Raw genomic sequence first — 21,238 nt, forward strand, 5'->3', positions numbered from 1 at the left:
CACAGAGGCTGACTTGAAGTTAGAAATTTCTAAGATTGGAAAACAAACAGAGTCCATGTAAACCCCGAGGCTTGTAGCAATATGTAAGGAAATGACTAACGTCTCCAGCCAACTGTTGAACACGATGCAATAACAGTGATTAATGGCAAGCATTAGTGCAATATCTGTTCCTGTACCTTCTGAGGGGAACAGGAAATAGCTCCAAAGTGCGGAAGCCCCAACAGGCTCCAAGATCCCACCGCAATTAACCCTAAAAAAAATTGCACAGGATTTAGTATGTAATCACACGTGCGGGATTCAATATACCCAATATGTATGTTTTACCCACTCCTATGTCATAAAGAACATTAGAAAAATACTTTATTGTTTTGAAATTAAAAAAAACTGTAATTATAGGTCCATGATTCAGTTTACCCAATATGTATGTGTTTCATCTATTCCTATGTCATAAAAAAAGAGTAAAAAAAACCTGTATCATTTCAAAATTAAAAACTGTATGACTGAGCTACCTGGTGTCCATGTCAGAAAACATGTACATATAAACTGCTTATTACAAATGATTTGATTCATCAATGACATAAATATCTTATTTATCCATTGAAGTTTCGGACAAATTTTGGTGCAAATTTGTCTTCTTTAGCTGTAGTGCCACATGCTCTACCCATAAGTTTGGTCACACAATTCAGAGCAGACTTGCTGGTTTAAAAGTCAATAACTCTTCTAGATCTTATCATGTCTAATACTAGATTTCTGTCTTGAGTTCTCTCTTCGGTTATATAAGCTCTGCAACATGAATGTCCTCCTGTACAGTATTCATTGCCCCAGGTGTCTGAGGAAAACCTAGCCATCAGAATGGGTTATCTCTTTGTGTGATCAAATATGTGTGTTGTGGAGTTCTCCTTACGTGCTCCGAATCTCAACTTGCATGTCGTATCAGCGCTGAGGGATTTCTGAAGAGACTTCAGCACCATTAAACTTATATCATGTAGAAAGTGATGATTTAGAATTGCTACAGGATTGCCACAGAATGTACTTCTCGGGCCATCAAAATATTTCATACTTCATGTTGCAATCTAGGAACCTTGGGTTTCCTTTGAAAGCCTAAGATGAAGTACCAGGAGAGAGTTGCTCTGTACTAGAGAGAAGAAAATGTTTTTTGTCAAGATCATGTAGATTAGAGTTCATATCTGAACACGGGGCTGTAGGAGAGAGTTAAGGTCTTGACTTTTGACTTCGGGGCTGTAATATTCTAGATCTGGAGGTGATTTTCAAAGCCAGGAAAAGATGTCCTTATATAACGTCATTTTTGCCTAAAATATAACGTGAAGTGGAAAGTTTCTCTCTTGCGCATGCACAATGTTGTTGTGGCAAGATAGCTTTTGAAAAATCTCAAGTGAAAATGACTAGCTTTCAACTTTTCTTATTCCATAGCTGCATTATGATTCATTGTACTGTGTACTTTTTGAATTTTATCTTGTATCTTGGATAATGAGCTTCTGAAAAAAGTATGAAATGTAGCCAATTTTTGTGTCATATTTTATTCAACATGATCACAGTGTGATGACATCTATTTCGAGACTCAAGAGCTACTGCATATGAATGGTTTATTTGCTATTCATATGACTGTACATACTACTCCACACAACGATTGATTGCATAATTACATATACCACAAGTAAACAATAGGTTTACTGAATTAGAATGATATCATGTAACGGGACTACCAGTAGTCTCAGAAATTTTCCTACATGTCAGAACTTTCCTTGACTCCGCTGCACATGGTTTGAGCGGCTGAGCATGATGGTGATCCTGCTGAACTGTGTCACCCTGGGGATGTACCAGCCTCGTAACGACAAGACCTGTCCTCAGCGCTGCATGGTCCTCCAGGGCTTCGACCACTTCATCTTCGCGTTCTTCGCAGCAGAGATGGCCCTGAAGATGATCGCGATGGGGATCTTCGGGAAGAAGTGCTACCTTGGTGACACGTGGAACCGACTGGACGCTTTCATTGTACTCGCTGGGTAAGCCTGTCTCTACTTAAAGGTCTGTTTGTGAAAGTCTGTGAACAGTGCAAATGTACATGACTTGGAGGATATCTTTGGAAGCAAATATTATGTACAGCACAAATGTATTTCCCTACATCAGAATTTTTGGAAATTTTACTGTTTGAGAGAAGCCATGTATACATGCACTGATCTAAGTCTTAAAATCATTGTCCTAATATCTATTTTGGTGTTGTTTTACCAAAAAATAGCATTTTCATGTTTGTTTTTGAGTAGCTTGCTTTCTAATGAGTCCGGATTACAATGTACAATGTAGAAAACAATGCTACACAATTCATCTCACTGCCTATTTTGCTATCCCACCAAACCTATCAAACGATCACCAACCTACCAACCTCCTTATTCTGCATTTCAAGAAATCAGAAAAACCTTTAAGTTTACTTGACTCCTTAGGATGGCTTTTTCCTATGGAGACTTTAAGTAGGTATGTAAGTGCTAATATTGGTACGTGCGTGCGTGCAAGAATTAGTTTTCAGGGTTCTGTTGGTCTAAGGAAAAATGGGTGATGAATGATCAAATTGTTGTACTTGATGATGAACTATTGCAGACTTACTGCAGATCTTGTGCTGTAAGGATCAGAGGATAAAAAAGAATTGAGATGAACACTACCAGATTATGTTATCAGAAATGGCAACTCGTATCTGCCATAATGTTGCTGGAGGTTTTATAAAAACATGCAGTTGAAAAAAAATTCCCTTATTTGTGTGTCTGATGTGGAATGTTTATGTTTAGTTTTAACCTGACTTTTCTGTAGCTAGACGTAATATTTGTTGTCTAGAGTTGATATGACTCACATATAGATACCCCTTGACAATATTCTCAGCATATTTCTTAAACATTTTATCTACTGTGAGCTTGAAGCAATATTGATGCTAAGTAGGCATGGGTTATGCGACTGTAGCATGCATGCTTTTTTTGTAAGTCAAAAGAAAGAAGGCAACACATTCTTATGACAATAACATCAAGAATTTTTGTATAAAAACAGCGAAAATTTAATGCCTTTTATTCACCTATTGTCTACCTTTATCAACAAAAATGGTGTTTTGGGATTTTAAATGAATTTCTAGACACTCTTGACTCCAATTCTGATACATTTTGTGATAAGAGTTGCTTTGAATGTATTAACAATGAGTTGGTGCTACATGAAATGTAATAATGAAGTTGGTATCATTACAACTTACAGTAGATATGAAATATGCTGGGAAATATAATTAATACTTTCACCTGAAGCTACCAATCCACAGCAGCTTGTCAACACAGAAAAAGTCTGAACTTGAAGAATACGAATAGTGCAAAATGGTGATAACTGCAGCTAACCTTTAGTTACTAAATCACACTCCTGGCAGCCACCCCCCCCCTCCCACGACATTTGCAACCCCAGGCAGCAAGAGCTTGTGTAAACACAGGGTAAACTGCACTTATCTCCAAAGTTTGGGCTTTTAGCTGGTATCAACCTCAGCTTCTGAAACATTTTGACAAATAGCCTGTCAAATCTACCCATCCATCCACCATGAGATTAGCTACTGTATCCTTCAGTGAGCATCTTCCAAGATATTAATGGATCACTACATGTAGATGTACATACTACATGTATGTAATGATACTTAACATCTGAGTTCCTCAGATACATTGTAGATCAAGGCTTGGATAGATATACTGTTGGTGCCGTCCTTGACAGACAAATACTTTCCAGTTGGATAATTTGTTGGAGAAGAAGTGGGCTTTGCAATATATATGTTCTGCAACATTAACTAAGACAATATGGTCATAAAGCTCTTACATGAACAATGATAGGCCCCATTCACCATGTTGGTATTATCATCATGGTTTTGGTTGGTCCAGTTTTTTTTCTTTTGCCTCCATTTCAGCAGTAAATTTTGTTCCCCATTTCACGAGCATTTTTTAATTTCAACATTGCTTATAGCAAGGCAATTGCTGTGGTCTAAATTCACCTCCCACTGTGTTTTGTGTTCCATGCTCAGGATTTTTGAATACAGCTGGAGGTGAGACCTTTTCCATACCTGTATGCTGAGGTGCACAATTATAGAAATATACATTGTGGACATCAGTTACTATTTCCACACAGAAACAATACTTCTTAATAGACCTTTTGTTTCAAATCGCAAAACTATATGTTGTTAAAATATATTAATTAGCCAGTGACTTGTTTGAAATTTGCCTTTGGAAAATATGAAGATGCAAAATCACACTCAAGGAAGTGATTATGTTTTTTTGTAAAATAATTGCCGATATACAAAAGTTCTCATGTCAAGTATCATGTGCATGACCCACCTTATCATACCACATTCAGCATGTGCCATAATATCGATAATTATTAATATTTAGTCAGGGGAAAGTGAGCTCCTTAAATTCTGACCTGTTCGAATCGAAATTCTGACAGAACTTAGAGGGCTAAAACACTTAACAAGGGATGTACTCAGCTTTTTTTGTGCTCCTAAAATTTCCTAAGTTTTAAGCCAAAAAGCAGTTACTCAAACAACTGGATATGATTTTGGAAACAGACGTTTCAGCTAGTATTCACTAGCTTTCGTCAGTGACTGAGAGACCAGAGGAGAAATGCAGGTTTATAAGCACAAACTATTGATTAATATGCAAATAAGTGAAGAGAATTTTTTTAAGTCCAAAAAGAAACAAAAGTTAGACAAGTCAAGACATGAAGTTTTGCGTGATAAAATCAGTTGGATTCAAACCCATCTGTTGCAATTGTTCTGATATATGTGAGAAGTGACCCAGATTAGATGTAGGTTACAGAAGGTTGGCAAACTGACAAGCCTCTGTTGTAGCGCTGGGGGAAACGTAAGCCCACTTGAACAGTTGTAGACAGACAATTATTTGATGCCTCTGGATGAGACAGCAGGAAATGGAGCAGACAGAGACAACTTGTACAGCCACCTGGGTAATCTGGACTAGTCCATTTTAGTAGAGGTGTGAGACCTTAGATTAGACAGCAACATTCCTGGAATGTTCCTAAATTTCCTCCCTTTGCAGTTTGCAAACACAGTGATATCTGCAAAGTTTTGTTCAGAATCAACCTGTTCTGAGAAAACTGTAATCGATAAGTTGAAGTTCTATTCTAAAAAATGTAAGAAATGTAATTCTCATACTCAAGAATCTACTGCAAATTAAAAAAAATGCTATGCAACATGGTGGATGGATTGGTGAATTTGTTCCCACCCTCTCCAACTCAACCTTATAATTTATGGTCATATTTGCCAAGCTGTCTAGGAATTTGTGGATTGGTGGTTTCAACTTAAATCTTACACTGGAAGACATCGCGAGCTACATGTTCTTGGTACTCACTTACAAGGTGTTCAAACCTACCGTTCTGCTAACTGGAGACTTTTTCCTTCCACATTTTAATCCCAATCTCTCTGTACTTCACTCCTACATAGCGTGGCAGAATATGTAATGAAAATGTAAGGGAGAATTTTGTTTTAATTTCTAAATGTGACTGCTTGTTTCTAAGTGGAACACGTCTAACCGTACCATGTCTGCATGGGCATGTCATGAACTGTCTGTCTGTGTGGGCCCTGCGGGAAGTGCCCTTTGGTCAAGGAGTCTAACAACAATGGTTTACATCCGTACAGCATGGTTTTTTACTTGCCATCCATGTGTAGGTTTCTCCTCTTAAACTGTCTTCTCCCTGAGTCAAGAAGACACGAGACAAATTGTATGTTTAATGTAATTACCAGGTAGCTTGTAGCCTGTCTGCAGTGTGTGCAGAAGTTTGAATTCACTGTTCCCTGCTGTTTGATTATTTCTTTGATTTTTGAGACAAAAGTTAGTCACGTCACATAGATCCACATCACCCATGCATTCTTAAGACTTCTTTGCCAATGAGGCAACTCCATTAAATGTCTTGCCTGCTTCAGCACCCTATTTCTGGAGTACCGACTGTTTGGATGTGAATATGTCAAATTTCTGCTGCTTTCTGCCAACTGTGGTGTCCACTCTCCCCCCTACTCGGAATATCATCTTCATCACTGCATTGCATGTAGCGCACAATCTACCTGGTGTTATTCTAAACCTTCACTCTTTGTTTGTTTTCAGCTACATCTCAATGTGCGTCTTGCACCTGCATTACTACAAATGTACCTTGCACTGTAGCAACTAGGCATTTAGAACACAGTTGTATCTATGGTATCTTTAATAGCAGTAGATGTTTCACATTATAACTGTTATTTATGATGTGTTACAGGATATTATGACTATCATGGCAAGCTGTGTTTTTTTTTTAAATTCTGTTCTTCAATCATGAAAAAAGAAGTAGAGATATATGTCGAAAGCATGTTGCATGCTCTTGTGATCATACATGTAAGTGTCATCAGCTTGAATGTATGGATGTGTCAAGATGACTTCTCTTCTCTCTTTTGCAGAATGGTGGAATATTCCCTGGAACTGGAAAGTGTTACCCTATCAGCCATTAGGACAGTCCGAGTCCTCAGGCCCCTCAGGGCCATCAACAGAGTCCCTAGTAAGTCAAAAACAGTGGACCCGTGGTGTGACCTTTTTCCACTTTTCCCAAACTATAATTCCCCATTGTGCATGTCCCAGTGACTGTGACATTCACCTTTTTGAACCCTTCCCTGCTATGGAAGCACCCCAATAGCAGGGTAACAGTTATGCACACCCCATAAATTTTGTACTATTTTGTCATCTGCACATCTTTGATATGATCCGAACTTGTTTTTCTTTTGTGATGTGCACACCTTTTGAACTGAAAACTTCTATCTAACCCCATAAAATCTGTACTCATGTTAATCTGTGCATCTTTGATATGACCTGAACTTGTTTTTTTTGAGTGATTTGCACACCTTTTTCCACTAAAAACTTCTAACACTTTTTTAAAGAAACATGTGGAACCTGTTTGTGGTGCTGAAACTATGGTGGTTGTGTGGCATATTGGGGTTTCCCATCAAAACTGCACACCTTTTTTCACTGAAAACTATCTAGCATGTTTGTAAAGAAATGTGTGGTACCTGTTTGTGGTGCTGAAACTGTGGTGGTTATGTGGCACACTGGCTATCAAATCAAAACTGCTCACCTTTTCCACTGAAAACTATGATCTAACACTTTTGTAAAGAAATGTGTGGTACCTGTTTTTGGTGCTGAAACAGTGGTGGTTATGTGGCATGGGCTTTCCAATCAAAACTGGGCTTTCCAATCAAAACTTCACACCTTTTCCACAGAAAACTTGTTTGTAAAGAATTCTGTGTGGCATCCTGGACTTCAAATTAAACTGCCTCCTGTACCTAATACAAGAAGTTACCATATTTTTTCTAGAAGTGTTCCAAGCATGTTGCTTCTCAGAATTTGCAAACCCCTTTTCCAAAACAGCTTGAAACCCTTGCAGATATGGCAAAACTTTGTATAACATTTTGTCTTTTTCTCAATGATGTATATTTGTATGCAAAACATTGTTGTTAACACCCACCTCTTGCCAGGTATGCGCATTCTGGTGATGCTCCTACTGGACACCCTGCCTATGTTAGGCAACGTCCTCCTGCTCTGCTTCTTTGTCTTCTTTATCTTCGGCATTTTGGGGGTGCAGCTGTGGGCAGGGGAGCTCAGGAACAGATGTTATCTGGACAGCAACATCACAAACCTCACGCTGCCGTGAGTACAATGACTTGAATAGCCACATTTTACTTCCCAAAAGGGATTAGAGATAGGCATGTACCGGCGCGTCGGCAGAACGTACTGTGCTTGAATAAACCTCCCATTTTTCATGGTTTTCGTTGGATTTTTTGTCAACGTTGCATCAGAATTTTGCCTTTAGCAGAAGATATTTTTTCCGACATAGCATTTGGAAACTACAGATGGAGTGTTACGATCATACTATACTATACCATATACGATCTTATATGAGGTGTTCTACTGAAGTGCTATGAGCAATACCTTACGGGTTTCATGCAGGTGCAGTACGTTCTGCCGACATGCTGCATGTACCATATGATTATAAGTACAGCAGAGTCACACATTTATGCATAATTTCATCTTTTCATAGTTGTAGAGTTTAAACATTGCACCAACACAAGAAAAGACCAACATCATAAGTTTTTGGTCAATCTCATCAACCTTTGTCAGATGTGTGATCCACTCGCTGTCACTCTGGAAGTCAGAAGTGTGATGACGTCAGGAGGGAATAAAAAATGGCGGGAAAATGGAATCTCCCACCGTCACATCGGTCAAATACGGTGTACAGAGAGTGCGAAATGGAACAAAATGGACAAAATGGAACAAAAAGAAATGAAATATGTATGAAGGAAAGCCGTTAGTGTCCACTCGATGTCCAAAGGCAATGTTAAGGTTGATGATATTCTGAGAACTGCAACGTTATAAGATCAATCAGGGTATGCTAAGAATAAAGTGAATTTTGAATTGAGTAGTCAAAGTGTTTTTTCTTTGTGGTCTCCATCCGTCTTAGTGGTAACGTTATGCCCACGAGGAGGAATTTTATCACCAGCTGTCTTCCTTAGGCCATGATGATTTCATTATATGAAATTGGTTTTATTCTGTTCAATTTTGTTCAATTTTGTTCCATTTCGTTCCATGTCGCACTTTCTGGGGTCCCGTCAAATATCATCTTTTCTTCCTTGTTGTTGAATACTCTGATGACCAACATCATCTTGGACTATTTTCAGGGAACCACTTGCAAGATATGTGATGGGAAACCCATACTACAGGCCCTCTGAAGAGGAAGACTTCATCTGCTCCAAAAGCAATGGACTATTGCACTGTTACGACATCCCGGCCCTGAAGGACGGTGATGCAGTCTGTAACGGAACCATCGAGGGTTACTTGAACACAACCATGAACCTCACAACAAACTGCATCAACTGGAACCAGTACTACACAGAGTGCAAAAAAGGGCTACACAACCCTTTCAAGGATGCCATCTCGTTTGACAACATACTGTATGCATGGGTTGCAATTTTCCAAGTAAGTCATTGCTTTATGCTGAATGTATGGGACACTAAGTCTCATGTAATGGGGGATGTCTGTCTCAGTATGTTATGCTAATGTTAAGCTACTTTACTTTTTTATAACCAGCAATGGAGGGTGCAAGAAGTAATGTTTAATGTAACTCTTAAAGTAGTGGTTTAGGGTGTCATTCAATGACCAGCAGCAATGTACTGCATTTTACAATGTGAACTGATAAATGTATTCTTTAACACTAGGATTCAGGTACAAATTCCATCTGGCATGAAAAATGCTCCAAGTACAAGTACATGATAGTATATATGATAATGAAAAGCTGGTATCGGCCTATCAAATCTCATGACAGTGTTATAAATATGTTGGGAAATTACACAGACAAGAGTTGAAATAAACAACACTTGCCAATGGGGAATCATACATCAGACAGTACTATTACAAGCCTATAGGGTTGTACAGTATACCAGCTGTCACCATTGTGTTGTTGTGCTATAACTTAGGACTAATGACAGATCACCATATGCCTACATGTTTTTATCCTGTGAATGTGAATGCTTGAATGTGCATTATTAATAGTGAAACAGATTTGGAATGCCCAGAGTCTTGTGGTTGGCTGTATGAAGCTGCTAGTACTATAGTTTACCAGCCTGATATGGTCAATTTTTTAACATCTTCAATGACTTATTCTTTTGCATGCCTGATCCTTTTTTGTATGAATTCAGACGTTAAAAAAGAAATGACATTGTGTAATATTGTCTGACATGTATCCATAGTCCTGTCTTGGGTATGATACCATTAAAGTTCTTAATCTAAATATGTAAGACATTTGTTTCAGCATGAATTAGAAATGCATGAATCCAGATACAACTATCATTTCTCTCCATGATTTGAGCATGAGCTTTGCATGTCGGTTTTTACTAATGAACCATTTCTTTCTGACTTCACTGTAGGTTATCAGCCTAGAGGGCTGGGTAGACATCATGTACTATATACAGGATTGCCATTCCGTTTGGAACTGGGTCTATTTTGTTATTCTCATTGTTGTAAGTATGGATCAACCCATTTGTGTTTGTAGAAGTTTGTTGACAACTGAAGTCACTCAGTCCCATGGATATATTTCAATAGAAATTATCGACGTTAGTGACGTTGACCAATCAGAAGGTTCCATTCCACATTCCTTATGATGCCGTAATGTCACAAATCGAGTCAAAACCGGGTCATTATTCATCCCAATCCATATATTAAACAATCCAATAATCACCCGCATATGACCTCAGGTGACCCAAATAGAACACGATTCTGTTCCAAAATTTTATCTGACAAGGGAATAATGTTTGATTTCTCACAGAAAAGACAGTTGGGTTTGACTTTGAAAAAATTCTTGAATTTGAAAAAATTCTTGAAAAAGAGGATCTTGGTTCTGGAATGTTATCATATATAAATTATGACACCGCAGAACAATAATTTTCATATCACTGTGCTCATTACACCAAGATCTACGTACTGATATCAAACTTGAATGTACTATAGAACATCAATTTGTCCTTGATTCCAAATGTCTAGTGACTTTCCAAAATTAAAGTGACCAGTGTTATATGATGTAAAAGGCTCTCTTCCATTCTACGACAACACTATTTTTTGGAAAACGTTTACAGTTCAAATACATGTGGATATGACTGACTTCAGTTGTATTTATAAGCATTATCTACAGTATGTGGTGCTCCCTGTGTCTTTCTGCTCAACACTGCTAGCTGCTCTCTCTACCAACTTCTAGGTAATCAGTCTTGCAAGATGGGTTTACATCATGTACAGTGTTCAGGATGCGCATTCCATTTGGGACGCTGTTTATTTCGTATTTCTTATCATCGTAAGTACACGTGTGGGCACCAGCAAGGTATGCCATGTTTGCATTCAGCTGCCTCCACACATGCTCTCTATTTCCCCCCCTCTATATCTGCACAGCTTTTCCCAACATTGTAAATTTTACACAAATCCTAAATCTTACTCTGTCTCTTCCTCCCAACTTCATCAGTGTTGTTTTGTGAAGCACTTCCCACTTCCTATATACGAATCATGTTTTTTGTTCTTTTTTTTTTTCCTGAAAATCCTATGACTTCTACACATGTACACCACTGTCCCCAAAACTGCCCAATGCTTTTCAATATACAATCTTTACACATTTTTGACCTGTCCTGCAAGTAAAATACTGTCTTCCTCCTCCAATCTTCATGATGCTCAAAGTCTTTTTTTCCTTCAGAGATCATCTCCCCTCTTAAAGTTGCAGGCAGCTGAATACAAGTGGTTCCCCTTCAGCTGACCAAACTTGAGTTCTTTCTAGATCCTTCTAAAAGCTTGGATTGGATTTGTAGTTCTGTAGACAATGTTTTTAGTTCTGTAGTCATGTAGCCCATTGGTTTGAGCTGCATGCAAACATTAACAACTCAGTCTGCACTTGTGTGAAGAATGAGAAAGAAATTAACAAAATATCCTGATTGCAAGGGTCTTGATTATCTAGTCTAAAAGTCAGTGCTATACAATAGCATGCATAGATTAGAAATGCAGCTTTCTGTTGTGTATCCTACTTACAATGTATGTATAGCCAGTAGTTGCATGATAGTGAAAAAGCAGCTGTGTAGATAAAGTATTGCATTTGCTTATTGCAAGTATGTATGTAGGTAGTGGCATGTCTTAGTGTTGCATATCTCACATCTTAATTATCTTACTGTCACCGTAGAGGGTAGTAGTTGTTGTCTTTGAACATCTTAGAGACTGAAGAGTAAGTAGTCTTTGTCTTAATTCATTAAAAAGTTATCAAAACACTTGTTTTGGAAGGCCTTTGATGTATGCATGAGAAGGTATGATCATTCATCTGATGTTACTGCATGTACCAGTGTCTACAAAAGGACTTCAATCTAATTTTTTGTTTGAGAAAATCTGCATACAATACTATGAGTAATTTGATAACAGAATTTCAGTTGTCAAAATTTCAGTTGTCAAAATTTCAGTGGTAATTTTGTAAGAACAGCAGGTTTTTGGAATTTGTATGGATGTTTAATAGCTGAAAAGTCAATGAACATATTTTGATGCAGAGAATTATGTATACTGAAATCACTGCATTTGTTCATCACTGTCTTCTCTCATGCAAGCCTTGTTGTTTTCTTTATCTCTTGGCAGATTGGATCATTTTTCATGATCAACCTTTGCTTAGTGGTCATAGCCACACAGTTCTCTGAAACCAAACAAAGAGAAAGCAGGCTCATGGAGGAGCAGAGGCGGAAGTACCTCTCCACAAGTACGTTATCCAGTCAGCCCAATCCAGACAATCCGAGAGGCTGCTATGAAGAGGTGTTCAAGTTGTGCGTGCACATGTGCAAACGGTTGAGGCGGAGAGTCTTGAGATTGTACCACAGATTCCAGGGAAGACACCAGAGGAAAGTGGACCCCGCTCTGACCCTACAGAGGAAGAGGAGGCGGAGAAAAAAGTCTGTGTGTGTTCACCACCACCATCATCATCATCACCACCATTACCATTTCGGAGGTGCCAACCCCCTGCCTCCCATAGAGAGTAGTCCGCCAAAGTACCAGGTGACGTTGTCTCAGAGCCCCTGCCCGAGCCCCCTCGCCCCTATCGCAACTCCAGAACCTAGCGATGTGGAATCCTTGCAGTCCCCGAGCAAGTCTAACTTGCTTCGAGTGCCTTCAACAAACGGCGTGCATCGTTCACGAGAGTCCCTACAGTCTTCGCATAGTGATGCCGCAACCAACGGTGAGCCTGACACTACATTAAGAAAGTCTTCCCTCCTCCCTCCCCTTAAAGATGTTAACGTGCCCTCACCAAAACATCTTAGCGTCCCCCTGCCAACCATTGCCACCCCCGGGGTGAAGGTGCTTCCCCCCCTGAAGTCCAGACCCGCTGTGGAGGAACTGCAGACCCTGGCTGTCGCATCCACTAAAAATATCGCTCGAGCCGTCACCCAATCATGCCACTCCAGTCCCGGGCCTTCCACCAAACCAGTAACGTCGGATCCCAACATATTCCAAGGTAGGCTTGGTGATGGCTGCTAACATGTCTCACATGACTGATGACCCCCCTCCCCTTGTGACCTTTTTGACCTTGATCTCATAATCACTGTCCTCGAGTCAGTTCTCTTCTATAATTGACCTGGTGCTTCTTCAACCTTTGCTGTGGGATGTTCTCGGATCACCCATCTTTAACAACAACAGTAACGACAACAATGATAACAACATTGCTGATCACCTATTAAAAACATTTCAACGGTTTCTCATAATTATTGGATATCCTGGAGTTGGCATTAATCTGGCATAAATCATGTTTAAACTTTCCATAATGCCTTCCTTGTTTGAAGTGAGACAAACTTCTAATGGTGGGGTTTAGTTGCTGACCATTGCAGGATTTTGTTGATCAGTGAGCTCCCAGAAAAAGTGGGAAAGACATTTTTTGTTTAGAGCAAACTTAAAACTTTTGATATTTGACCAAAGTGATCTACTACATTCCAGCATTTGTAGAATTATACCGTACATTGTCTGTTCCCCCCAACTGTTTTTATTCAAGATGCATTGTGAATATACGTACCAATGATAAAGCAGTCAACTCCATGTTCATTTCCAACCTAATAATGAAACTTGATTGAATTTTCTAATCTGACTTCTAACAAGGACAAAGCCCACCCTCTAGTATTCCTAGATCTGCATTAAAAATTCCCTTAGGAGAAACTGCTTGAAGCATTGCCGCTTTCTGAAAAGATGCCACTAGTTACAATGTATCACTGAATTGGTTATCCTGATTTTCAACCTCCCCCAAAAAAACTGAAAAATCATTGTGATGCCAAAATCTGCATAGGTCAGCAAACAAGAAAAGTCTCAATGTACATTTGTACAACCCACAAGGCAAGCCAAAGGTAAGCTGCATCATTTCACTCCTTCATTGATGTATGGAGAGACAGAGAACAGCTCATCAGCATAGCACACTGTCAAGATTCGTGTGTTGTAGTCCTCGATCCCTCTCCCTGTACATGTATCTGCCATGCTTGGGTTTAAAGCTGGGTGGCCTGCTAGGCACACAATGAGCAAGCATGCGCCAGAGCACACATGTACGCTCTATTTCTTGAGCTTTGCTCAGCAAGGAGACCGACCCTGAAGACTCTCTCAGCAGGTTGGTTGCTTTCCCTTGTTTCACAACTGGTTGTTTATTAGACCCTTTCGTATATTTCACTCACTTATAAATGACCTGCCCTGCTCACCATTAAGGTTTGCACACTCCTTCTAACCATGTGTTTAAACGATATGTTTCTGGAAGACACCTTGCACAGTATTTTGGATGTTCTTGGCACTATTTGCATGTTGGCATTGCAGCAGTTTTCAAGACTTTGGCAAACTGCTTGGCCATCTCCCTTGTCATATTGTGTTACTGTTACCAATACATTATGAGTGCCATAATGTTAGATCTTTGGACTGTATGTTAGAAGGCATTGGTAGCAAATGTCCTAGCCTACCGCCAGCGTACTCACACATGTACCATGCTCTCTTCTCTGTGTTAACAGACGACAATGATCAGTCCCTACAAGTCCAAAGACTTTCCGTCCCATCTGTGATTCCCTCCTCTCTACAAGTTCCAGCGGTCGTGTCCAAAGACCATGTAGAATGCACCTGTACACACACACAGTATGACTGGGCCTCCAACTCTGAGTCTGAGGTGTCTGTCAGCGATGAAGAAGTGGACTCCAAGAAGTACAGAGAGGAGAGTGTAGACCTGCCACCAAGACCCCCAGGCTGCTGGGAGAGGTTTACCAAGTAAGGTCACAGTATTAATGAGCGATCCCCGGGGTCTGTGATGTGGGTATAGAAAATAGTACAGCAAATATTCTTGAAGACTGTAGAATAGCTGATGTGAGCATCAGCCAGATGTAAATTCTGCTGTGCAGTATAGGAATTTACAATGTATATCATATCCGGGCTGCGATAATGTTCGATACGGGTGTTCCTGACTGGGCTGTACTTTTATGGTACGGCCCAGGCTTTCCTGGCTTCCACAGAACGATTTGAGCACGTTTCACCCTAACCACGTGTGCTGCTTTCGAAAATTTGAATACAGAATTCGTACGTTAGAATGGACGTTGTTGCATTTTGGGGCTTAGGGACACCAAATTTTGGCTCATTTTGCATCGAAAGGTGCGTTTTCTTGGGTGGGTATGACATGAATAAAATACAACATGGTGTATTCTACATTGCCCTCAGTCCCGACCCTTCCGCGAGTCGGATCTCAAGAAAATTTCAGTTGGTTTCCTAGAGCAATCATTATTGTTCATACTGGCTTACAGTTTTCCAGTCCCTTTAATTTGTTTGCCATGAATGCTGTAAGATGCATTTACATGATGTACACTGTATGTCTCAAAAATGTTTAACTCAATTGTTCTTTTCTGTTCTTGCAGGTTTATGAGAACTATTGTGGACAGTAAGTACTTCAACCGAGGTATCATGGTGGCCATCCTAGTCAACACCCTGAGCATGGGGATTGAGTTCCACAATCAGGTCTGTTCTACAGTGTTAATATATCTACTGTAGAATTTACAATATTTGTAATGACGGTGTCTACTTTTTTTTTAATTCGAAGGCTTTTACATTCAAGTTACTTGCATCAATTTTTAGGAATGAAGAAAGTCTTCTCTCGACTGGTTCTCTGGAAAGGTTCTTTGAAACAATCTTCAGATTCTTTGAAACAATCTTCAGATTCTTTGAAACAATCTTCAGGTTCTTTGAAACAATCTTCAGATTCTTTGAAACAATCTTCAGATTCTTTGAAACAATCTTCAGATTCTTTGAAACAATCTTCAGATTCTCTGGAAAAATCAGTGTTCAGCATATTTTTTCTCTTATGACAGTACAGTCTGAATCTAAGCAGCTTGATCTTTATTGAGCAAAACAAACATCAGTTATAGATTGTACTGCAGATCAGAATTTGACTAACATGCCCGGATGATTGGTATATCACATCAACTCCTGTTCCACCTGTATCTGTTACAGCCTGAGGAACTGACCAATGCCCTGGAGATCAGTAACCTGGTCTTCACCTCCCTGTTTGCCCTGGAGATGCTCCTGAAGCTGCTGGCCTACGGACCGCTCGAGTACATCAGGAACGGGTTCAACGTGTTTGATGGCATCATTGTTATAGTCAGGTACTATATAATTGTACTATTGTGTGACAGTTGTTATTTTGTATTGATGTATTAAATGTTGAAGAGGGCCTGCATGGGGGGTCCCAACAACGCTCTACGCTAAATTTTGAGAGCCGGCCACGTATTACGCTGAATTCAGGAAGCCTCCCCATTATGTTTTACGATAAATTCCAGGTAGCTACAACGCATTACATAGAATCAAATGGCGAATTACTCTCTACGCAAAATGTGGCAATTACATTCTACGAATTAGAGCGATCCGTCTACACTCTACATAGAATAAAACTTTTCCCCGGGAGCATGCCCCTGGACCACCCTATGATCATAATGGTCACACTATTGCACCAGACATTGACTGAATACAGAAACAAATGGCTAGAACACTTGATAATCCAGTTTATCAATAGCATTCTTCATGTGTTTAATACAACAGACAGCAATTCAACTTCAGCACCAAGGACAGAGTATGGGAACTCTAATATACGGGACAAGAATTCCCATGCTACGCTTCATTTACAAGACTTCACTATAATATTAACATATCTGCTGCATTTTATTTCTGCAGTATTGTGGAGATTGCAGAAGACGGAGAAGGTGGCTTGTCTGTGCTGCGAACCTTCCGGCTAATGAGAATACTGAAGTTGATCAGGTTCTTACCTGCCTTGAGACGCCAGCTCCTGGTCATGATTAAGACGATGGACAATGTGGCAACCTTCTTTGCCCTCCTTATCCTGTTCATCTTCATCTTCAGGTAGGTCTTGAGAAAGAAAACGTTGAACATTCAACAAAATCCACTCAAATTGTGAACATTTCATGAAATTCTTTGGAGCAAAGTAGAATATAGAAACTGCAACAGTCTGGAACAGACTTGGATTGGCATAAACATCGTCCAAAACAGTTTGAAAGCCGTCTCATTTTTACTAGGCAGTGTGTGTGTTATTGAATCCTTTACAATAAGGTGATTACTTTGAATTGGGTGACTGTTCATTTATCGTATTTGACACATTTAGAAGTAGCTGGTATTGAGTACATGTACTTGCAATGTTGAACAACTTAATTTTTGACCTGCCATTAGATTGCCAGAAGATGTCTTATATCATAATGTCAGTTTATCATATATCCCCGATTCCCAGTGTTGAACCTTAATTTGTTTGTCTGCTGCAGCTAGTAGTGTCTTATTATATACTATTAGTTAGTCTTATTATATAATACAATTATCTTACACATTTGTTGCAAAACTCTTATGGTGTTGCTTAACTGAAATGACTCTTGATTTTTCAGTATTCTGGGCATGCACTTGTTTGGGAACAAGTTCTGTGAACCCGATCCAGTACACAACAAGAAAGTGACGTGTGATCGGAAGAACTTTGATACCCTACTGTGGGCCCTTGTTACAGTGTTCCAGGTGAAGTGATCTTACTTAATGCACTTTCTCCCTGTTGTAAGTACAACAGCTTACTGTAAATCACTAGTCTTGTACACATACACTGCTTCCTTCTTGATAATTTTTCTTCTTTTTCCCAGCTTTATATGAAGTTCATCCATCAATAATAATTGATGATGAGACACTCAAATTATACTGTAAAGATCAAGGCCAGATATTATGAACCACTAGTTTTTTTCAAGAACTTCCAGAATCTCTGAGTCATTCATACTCATTATCATATACCCAGTTGACCAATCAGAAAGCTATTTCCCATTTTTTATCAGGCCGTAATCTCAAAAGTGGTTGGTTAAATTTTTGGACCGTACCAACATTCAGGGGACAGAACACTACCGGTAACAGTAGTGTTAAGACTACTAAAGCTTCGCTCACTCAGTGGTTTATTCGGTGGTTATCGCACTAGACCAGGGATTATCTCACCATATACACCTCAGAGCAGGGCATTAACCCTTTATTAACTGTTGATTGTTTGCTGCTACAGATCCTGACACAGGAAGACTGGAACCTTGTTCTCTACAATGGCATGAAGAACACATCTCCATGGGCGGCTCTGTATTTCATCGCTCTTATGACCTTCGGAAACTACGTTCTGTTCAACCTACTGGTGGCCATCTTGGTGGAGGGTTTCTCAGCAGAGGTGAGGCTACATGTAATGTGTGTTGTGGTCAGAATATCCACTTTTGTCCCATATAAACATAATAATTTATCATCATGATCATTATGGTGTGTGACATTCACTGAAGGTACATTTATTTACATTGATGTGTACAGTCAGTTTTTTCAGTTACTAAATATCAATGTCTCTGTTGTTTGTCATGATACATGTACATCCATTTCTGAAGTTGTCTGAAGATGCTTCTCTTCCAGAAGTCAATTAATTAATGATCTCTGTCTAAAACCTTTGCATTCGACACTGTTGATTGTTTTTGCTTTGTTGGTTCGAAGTGTCAACATACTACATGTATGCCTACTATAAAATCATCATCTTTCATTTAGCCAAAGAATAAGAGCAGACTTCTGAAGGGAACATATCCTGCAATTTTTGCTTAAGCCTAACAAAGATGGATCCCTAATAACTGAAGTGATTATATTTTATCTGCATGTGCGTGACTTGTGTGTTTTATACCATTCTGTTGATAAAATTATTGTTATGCATGTTTCACCTAGCATATACATTGTATAATGCACAGTCATGATTAAAGGGTTAATGCACTGCCCCGAGTTGTATATGGTGTCATAACTGCATGAGCAGCTGCCATAACCACCGAATAAACCACCGTGTGAGCGAAGCGAACGAGGTGGTTTATGAGGTGGTTATGGCAGCTGCCCATGCAGTTATGACACCATATACAACGAGGAAAAGGCAGTGCATTAAAATTATTATCATATAGCCTATCCAAACTGTCAATCAACACAATTCCTGTTTGAAATACAACAGCTTTAATATATATACATACATAAAAATACATTCGAATATATTATACGCTTTAAAACAAATATGGATAATTTCATTTAATGCAAATTGTAGTTTAAATGAAGCTAAACAAAAAAAGTTTATTGGACAGAAAAAAGGCTACAAAGGTTTACAGAAAGAGTCGCATGCCCCTATACCCTATAACATAATGGTATCAGCCATAACACGACATGTGCTGTTATTCCGCCATAACACCACATGTGCTGTTATCGGGAAATAACAGCACGGGTATCCGGGCCTCTGATTGGTCCACGCCGTCCGGCTATATGATAATATGTATTAAAGCATGCAGTAGCCATACTTTTTTTTTACTTCTCTGTGTTGTGATGTGCAGTTTTGTGTTGTGTTCACAGCAACGGAAAATTGAGAAGGTCCAAAGGGCAACAAAAGCTCTCAAGACCCTGGCAGTTTGGAAACGACCAAGTTTGATGTCAAAAAAGACTCCGTCCACAACCAATCTTTTGACCCCACCACTGAAGGTGACAAGTAGACTTTGCCCAAATCTTGGTGAAACCATATTTTTGGTGACGGGTCTTCTATTCTCTGGTGTAACTGACTGCCTTCATTTCTAATCCATTTGTTATTAATAATAATGTTCCATTGGCTTTCCTGATATTAGAAGAAACATTAACAAAAGATATAATCCATCATTATACACTGTAATGTCAAAGTCATAACAATCAGGCATCATATCATAATATGCTGGAGCTTTGCCATCCCAAGTCATTGTACACTCCCTATTCTAATGGCAATGCCAACAGCAATGTTTAATAATAATACGCTTTTTGTGCATTAACATAAATTCAAATTGCTGCATATTGGTTGTCTGCTCTGGCCAATAATTCATGCTAATACTCCTTTATAGCATGGAACCTCTGTCAGCAGAACATGAAATATCACGTATACATTAAAACTGTCAAATGTACAGTTAGTTTGAACTCGACATTAATGACATTTGGTTTGATAGTGTGTAATGCAAGGCATAAAAAAAGGCATCAAAAAGATATAAAGGATGTCTTCACAAGCAAAAAGCCTTAAAGTGACATTTCCAAGACTTTGCTACTTTTGATGTAGAAACAATGTATCCCATGAGATTACATGTACCTTGCTTCAAAAGTCTTTGATGTGCCCCATTCCATGCCCTTGCTGCATGTTCCATGATGTTCCAGTGTAAGTTCCAAGTTCAGTGATCCACTCATTCTTGATGTCTCATGTCTCCTAACACTGACTGACCTGTACGTCTCATGATGTCTCTAACCAGTCTTTAATTTTACTAACAACATTTCTTTGCTCCTCAGAAAAGGTGTTCCAACAGTTATTTGATAATGTGTATTGGACTGTGCAGGCATGCAAAGTAGCTTTTTTTAACTTGACTATATATATATAACCTACCTTTATCCCAGGTGCATGGCAATATGTGAACAGGGTACCTAAGCTTACAATGTTGTTATACACCATTTGCATCTCTGACGATTACATCCATTTATACTTAACCACTAAAGGCTGTTTCTTATATTTCATTGTATTGTCTTTATCTGATGTACGAAATGTGAACTTTGCAGGAGGAAAGAAAGAGTGAAATGGATGACTCAAACAGTCAACTCGCAGGGCCCAGCAACTACAAGATGGTGCTTGTGGGAGCTGCAAGGAAAGGTAGGAGACTTAAGAAGTAGGAGTTTATTGTGTTGAATGACCATCTTGTACATATTTTACTCCTGTACATTTGAAACCGCATTGTGGAATCTGTTCTTTGTAACTGCTTTTGTTTAATGAGTTAACTCAGACCACAATTATGTATCCAACCCCTGTATGTTTGGGACCGCATTGTAGATACAGTTCCCTGTAGGGCAGGGACCAGCTTAAGGAGATCCAATTGAAATCTATGCTAAAACCTCGAGAAACAAGCACTTTTAAACACATTTACCTTTATCTCAAACCTCAAGTCTTAACTATCTAAAAAATAAGTCCCAAAATATATCGTCGATGTACACACTGCTAGTTCTGCGCATGACGATTTGCTGGTCCCTCCCCTGTAACCATGCATATGTGTAGATATGTACAATGTAAAATATTTGTACATTTGGGAATGCATCTATAACAATGA

General features: G+C 39.2%; 1 protein-coding gene across 13 annotated transcripts in view; it reads left to right on the top strand.

Moving 5' to 3' along the window:
• Positions 1–21,238, top strand: part of LOC109486981 (voltage-dependent T-type calcium channel subunit alpha-1H-like) — a 139,756-nt gene that overhangs the window by 89,900 nt on the left and 28,618 nt on the right. For 10 of the 13 annotated variants that reach the window (XM_019790902.1, XM_019790913.1, XM_019790909.1 and 7 more), the window contains exons 2-15: positions 1,779–2,021; positions 6,461–6,558; positions 7,529–7,700; positions 8,729–9,026; positions 9,974–10,066; positions 12,198–13,065; positions 14,585–14,834; positions 15,473–15,572; positions 16,065–16,216; positions 16,782–16,967; positions 17,498–17,621; positions 18,142–18,297; positions 19,488–19,613; positions 20,697–20,787. In XM_019790902.1, coding sequence (XP_019646461.1) covers positions 1,779–2,021; positions 6,461–6,558; positions 7,529–7,700; positions 8,729–9,026; positions 9,974–10,066; positions 12,198–13,065; positions 14,585–14,834; positions 15,473–15,572; positions 16,065–16,216; positions 16,782–16,967; positions 17,498–17,621; positions 18,142–18,297; positions 19,488–19,613; positions 20,697–20,787 — 2,957 coding nt within the window. The remainder of the gene's footprint in view (positions 1–1,778; positions 2,022–6,460; positions 6,559–7,528; positions 7,701–8,728; positions 9,027–9,973; positions 10,067–12,197; positions 13,066–14,584; positions 14,835–15,472; positions 15,573–16,064; positions 16,217–16,781; positions 16,968–17,497; positions 17,622–18,141; positions 18,298–19,487; positions 19,614–20,696; positions 20,788–21,238) is intronic. The other 3 variants (XM_019790963.1, XM_019790972.1, XM_019790980.1) reach the window with 2 other exon arrangements.

Source organism: Branchiostoma belcheri, unplaced genomic scaffold, assembly GCF_001625305.1.
Source record: "Branchiostoma belcheri isolate BF01 breed outbred unplaced genomic scaffold, Haploidv18h27 scaffold110, whole genome shotgun sequence".
Lineage (NCBI taxonomy): Eukaryota > Metazoa > Chordata > Leptocardii > Amphioxiformes > Branchiostomatidae > Branchiostoma > Branchiostoma belcheri.